General features: G+C 38.4%; 1 protein-coding gene across 3 annotated transcripts in view; it reads left to right on the top strand.

Annotated features, from left to right (window-relative positions):
* UBE2V2 (ubiquitin conjugating enzyme E2 V2) overlaps window positions 1-3,345 on the top strand; it is a 30,142-nt gene extending 26,797 nt beyond the window's left edge. For all 3 annotated transcript variants that reach the window (XM_082433938.1, XM_082433940.1, XM_082433939.1), the window contains exon 4: window positions 2,462-3,345. In XM_082433938.1, the coding sequence (XP_082290064.1) occupies window positions 2,462-2,608 (147 nt within the window). In that variant the 3' untranslated portion in view covers window positions 2,609-3,345. The remainder of the gene's footprint in view (window positions 1-2,461) is intronic.
* The last annotated feature ends 2,655 nt before the right edge of the window (window positions 3,346-6,000 follow it).

Here is a 6,000-nt window from a genome sequence, read left to right on the forward strand (position 1 = left end):
TCCCACGTCACAGAGATTTACTCCTGTTTTATTCTAAGAGTTTTATTGTTTCAGCTGTTAATTTAGGTCTTTGTTCCATTTTGAGTTAAGGGGCCAGCTTCATTCCTTTGCACGTGAATGTCCAGTTGTCCCAACACCATCTATTGAAGAGACTGTCCTTTCCCCATGGTTGACATCCTTGTCAGAGATCTTCTGACTGTACGTGCATGGATTTACTTCTGGGTTCTCAGTTGTATTCCATTCCATTGATCTGGGTTCTCAGTTGTATTCCATTCCATTGATCTGTATGTCCATCCTTGTGTGAGCCCCACCCTTTGTTTTTGTTTTGTTTGTTTGTTTTGGCCACCTGCGCAGCATGCGGGATCTTAGTTCACTGACCAGGGATCGAACCCGTGCCCCCTGCAATGGAAGTGCAGTGTTTTAACCACTGGACCGCCAGGGAAGTCCCACACCCTTCTTGATTACTGTAGCTTTGTAGTAAGTGTTCTTTTTCATATTGTTTCGGCTATTCTGGGTTCCTTGCATTTCCATATGAATTAAAGGCTCAGGTTGTCCAGCTGTGCAAAAAAGGAAAGAAAAAACAGGGCAGTTGAAATTTTCATAGGGATTGTGTGACATCTGTAGATCAATTTGAGGAGTATTGTCAGCTTAACAACATTAAGTCTTCTGATCCATGTACATGGGATGTCTTTGTCAACAGTTTTTTTATAGTATTCAGTGTACATGGCCTACACTTCTGTTTCTTATCCTGTTGTAAATGGCATTGTTTCCTTGAGTTGCTTTTCAGATCATTCATTGCAAACACACAGACGAGGTTTTGTTTGTGGATCCTGTACCCTGCAGCCTTGCTCTACTTGTTTATTCCCTCCAGCAATTCCTTTAATGGCTGCCTTAGGATCTGTGTACAAGGCCATGGCATCTGCGCATAGAGATGGTTTCACTTCTTTCTTTTCAAAACCTTTAATTTCATCTTCTTGCCTAGTTGCCTGGCCAGAGCCTCCAGTTCAGTGTTGAGTAGCAGTGATGGCAGCAGATGTCCTTGTCTTGTCTTATCTCAGGAGGAAAGCTTTCGGTCCTTCACCATGGAGTGTGCTGTTAGCTGTATATTTTTTGTAGGTGCTCTTTATTGGGTTGATATACCTAGTTTGTTGAGTGTTTTTATCATGAAAGGTTGTTGGATTTTGTCAAAGCTTTTTTGTGTCTGTTGAGATAATCATGGTTTTTGCTCTCTGTTCTGTTAATATGGTGTATTACATTGATTGATTTTTATATATTGAACCAACCTTGCCCTTCTGGGCTAAATCCCACTTGGTTATGGTGCATAATCAAATTCTTTATATGTTGCTCAAGGTCAGCCATAGGTGAGAGTATATGGCCTTCTCAGGTCTTTTGAGCCTGTACAGCCCTGCACATGTGTGTCTTCTAGATTCACAGGCGTGTGTTGGAACTTTTCAAAGCTTCACTGGACATCTAATTTCCCACCTTTCCTGTGAAGTATTTGGTCACCTTCCTGCTTTCCTCTTAACCATCTCCTCACCCAGCAGAGGTGTTAAACACTTTAAGCAATTTCTTTAATTTAAAAAAAATGTTTATTTTTTATTGAAGTATATAGTCGATTTACAGTATTATATTTGTTTCAGATGTACAACATAGTGATTCAGTATTTTTATAAATTATGCTACATTTAAAGTTATTACAATATAGTGGTTATCTTTCCCTGTGTTGTACAGTACATCCTTGTTGCTTATTTTGTACATAGTAGTTTGTGTCTCTGAGGTGTCACACAATTGACACTGGTTATTTTTGGCAAACACCAGGTGGAGGGGTGGGCCGGGGACTAGGTGGTCCTCCGTGGGTGAGTTCTGAGGTCAGACAAAGAGAAACCCTGCGGGAGGGGTTTTCCAGGGAACTGCCACGCAGGCCGAGAGATGGCAAGTACCTGGGGGTGAGGCTTTGAAGGAGCTCCAGCCCCATCCTGCCAGTTTCCTGCAGCGGAAGATGAATTTAGCACAGTGCGGAGAACACACGGGAGAGAGATCTGAAAGCAGAGGTCAGGCTTCGCAGTTCTCTCCTTAATCCTGGTGGAGGTCATTGCCCAGACTTTGGGTCGTGGCATTGGAAATGGAGAGAAACCTCTGACCTTATCAAGAAGGAATTGGTAAATATGTTTACGTGTAGTTATTTTATATAACATTTGTTTATTTCTGATGACCGAAGTTCACTACACGTTTACAGAAAAGCACCACACAGAAAGGACACAAATTTTTAGGAAACACCTGTTGAAGAAGGAATATTTTCCCTAAGTATTATATGAACCGGTAGTTTCATAATGTTTGCTTTGTGAAAATAGAGCCAGGCTATGAATTTTTCAAAGCACTTCTTATCAAAGTGTGTCTAGTAAATTGGTGCCAGACCCCTTTAAACTTGGTAGTTAATTTTACTCTTTTCCCCCTCCTTTCAGGTGGATGCACGGAGCATACCAGTGTTAGCAAAATGGCAAAATTCATACAGCATTAAAGTTGTACTTCAAGAGCTAAGACGTCTAATGATGTCCAAAGAAAATATGAAGCTTCCACAGCCACCAGAAGGACAAACATACAACAATTAATTTTAGTGGATTTAAAACTTGTCTTAAATCAACAACCTTCTATTCATGTTAATGTCTTGATTAAATATCACAATGCAGAATACCCACACATTAAGTAAGATAATTCCAGCTGGTAAACATGACCTGGACATCTGTAAGAGTATATTTAATATATGTACACCCATTATGTTTTCAGGTAACAGGAGGAAAATTCAGCACAGTTTTTTTTCTTGTTAAGGCACCGTCATTTAAGCATGAACCTGGAGTACTCAGAGTGGAACTCAGGTTTCCAGGTGGAAGAACAGCGAGAAGAGTCAGATGGCTGTGCAAGCAGATGTGTTTCTGAAGAGAAAGCTCGAGAAGGAAAACCCGGAACGGCGTGCTCTTGCTTAGTGAAAGAGCTTCCGTTGAAATTGTCTAAAATAGCAGGTACAATGAATATTGTCACAAAATGTGTTCATTTTTGAAGCGGTATAGGTGCTGACTACTAGTAGTATCAAAAATACGTTCAGGATTGTTTTGATACCTGTATTTATAATAAAATTGTTGTGGGGAGGTGGACGGATTTCCGTTACAAGCTGTTCCTGGGTGTTCCATGTACCAGACGCGGTGAAGAGTTGTTTACAGTCTTTGTTGGACAAACCATGCATTTACATTTAAGTGAAATCAACAAAAAGGAAATAGATGTATGGATATGTGATTTTGAGATTAACGTTAGTCTTAAATTGTAAATAAAATGTGGAATGTGTCCTCAGAAACTGTGCCATTTCTGTTATATTGATGTGGTATGTGTACAGTAACTTGCTGAGGTAGCAGAAATTGGAATTATTGTAGCCTTCCCCTATACACACCTTTTATTATTTATCCTATATTGTATACTTCTTGCAAATTGGAATTTGTGGAGTGTTTAACAGTACAGATTACCTAATAAGTTTAATTTCTTGTTAGGAGAAGGAGGAATCCCAGGTATTATGTTTTGAATTTGATTTCACCAGAAATATTGTTAAGAAAGATGTTTGAGTTCTAGCAATTTTTATAGAATTAGAGATTGCAAATTATCCAAATATACGTTCCAGTTTTTCTTTATAATATCTGCCCCCAGTGCTCTTAGCACTAACTGGGGTTAGTTTTGTTCATTTATCCTTTGCTTTGGCAGCTACATAATTCTGAATTGAAAGTCCGCCTGTGCTCTGCTTTTACCAGAGTGACTTGAGGCTTTCCGTCGCCGTTTTTCATCTCAGAGCGCTTGGGTGTACTACTTTGTTGAAAATACTTCTCTCTTATGGGTTCTGTTTTCTGAAGAAAATAGTAAGGTGGTCATGTAACAAGGACAGATTTCTCAACCCTGGCATGTTTTTATCAAGTGCATTCAAAGTTAAAGCTGTGAGCTACCTTTTCTTGGCCAGTAATACGGTAAAGTCAGCGGCAGTTTATCTAAATTTACTAATTTCAATGTGGCTTTAATTATCAAAGATGTTTAAAGTGACACATAGAGAATGTATACATACAAATTAGTGCATGTGTAATTTATTAAAATAGGTTTGAAATGAACTATTACCTTGGCATACATTCTTAAAAATTTTAAGTGGTTGAGATTAAGTGGAATTACACTGATATCCTATGTGAGAGTGGTGGTTCCTGACAGTCTAAGTCGGTCTCTAGTGACCCCTTGCCCACTGGGAGAGTGTGTCCTGTCATACGTGGGCGCTGGTAACCATCTGAATGCTGTACATTGTTTCTACATTGGTGGGCTGAGACCCTGGGCACCTTGACCTCTGGTCCACTCTCCTTTCCCCGCACCCACTGTTGTGAAGGACTTCCCCCGCCCACGTGTGTGTTGCCTTCGAAATTTGTTTGAAAGGCTAGCAGGTGAGACTCTAGGGGATGATCATGTATTAATAAAGATTACAAAAGTAAAATATTTGTCCTGTTAGGTCAGTGTTATGCTTTAATGGTTTTAATTACTAATTTTCAGAATCCCTTATTTAAAAAATATTTTTTCTAGTATTTTAAAGTAATGGCATTTGTTGTTACAGGTTTATGTGTGACTTTTCAGGATTTTGGAACATAAACATTTATAAGAGGTGGTCAATGGTATTTGAGTCTTTTGGGTGTAAAATTTTTTTTTAAATTATAATTTTAAATTATCTTTTTAAAAGAATTTACCACACTTCAAATTTGAGTAAGTGCTTGGGGAGTGAATTAGTTTGACTTGCATATGGTTTATTAGTCTGGATTACTTAATACCAATTCATTGATTTAACTGCTTCCCACTAAGTATATATTGTTATTGATAAATACGCATGAAATTCATATTGTTTTGAAAATTTAGAGTACATGGCTGGAAAATATCAATGTGTTTCCCACCCTGGATTTGGTGTGTGACCGTGTGGGCGGCTCTGGAAGACGCACCGTGAGGTATAGACTTCGGTCAAAGCTGTGCTCGCTCTTCTCGTGGGTACACAGCCGCGCTTGCATGTACACGTTAAAGAGTGTAAGTGCGGATGATACTGCCTAGTGTCATGAATAACAGTTTGGGGAGTTACTTAAGGAATTCTTTCCCCCAGATTTCCTCGGTGAGTATATTTTTTAGACATATGTGTGTAGCATTATAGTATAATTAATTGCTGGGAAGGATCTAAAAGGCACTGATTTCACTTTTCTGAGAAGTAACAATATGATTTTCCAGTAACAACTTGATTGGCTTTTGGTTGTGTTCACAAAAAGATTCCAGCTCTGAAGATTTTGGAAAGCGTTTGTATTTTGTATATAAAACAGAAACATTACGAAAAGCAGTGGATGCAGCGTATTACAGGCTTGATAGGAGCGTTAGCAGTTAATTCCTACCCAGTACTGTGTTTATTGACAAGCAAAATGTATGGAAATAGAATATCTTTTATGCTAAAATTAATATGCCTCTTTGAAGTTACTAAACAGCAGATGGAAATCTTATCATAGGTCATATTGAAAATGTTGGTTATTTTAAAAGTATAGTGGAATACTGAAAATAAAAGATACACCATAAGTATTTTCTGAGGAGAAAATTATTGAAGGTATTTGATGACACAGAAAATAAATGACAAGTCAAAACTGTCATCCTGTGAAATAAGGGAGTTTGAGGGAATCATGGAGTGAGTACGTGATTTTTAAGAATCACTGGATATGAAGAGGTTGCCCATTGTGTTTACATACATCTCTAATGGGATATTCTCACCTAAAAAATTGCTAAAGGTCCTCTGCATTTCATTTTTACATGTAATCTAAAGATCAGTACAAGATTTCTTCTGCAACTTCATTTATGAAATCAGTGATAAAAGCCAGATAGATTTCACTGTCTTAACTTAGAAAGATTCCAGGACTCATCCTTTCTCCAGTGGGTAGCTGACCAGATACCGTGTAAGGATTGTGCAGTG

The sequence above is a fragment of the Balaenoptera physalus genome (genome assembly GCF_965194825.1).
Source record: "Balaenoptera physalus genome assembly, chromosome: 17".
Lineage (NCBI taxonomy): Eukaryota > Metazoa > Chordata > Mammalia > Artiodactyla > Balaenopteridae > Balaenoptera > Balaenoptera physalus.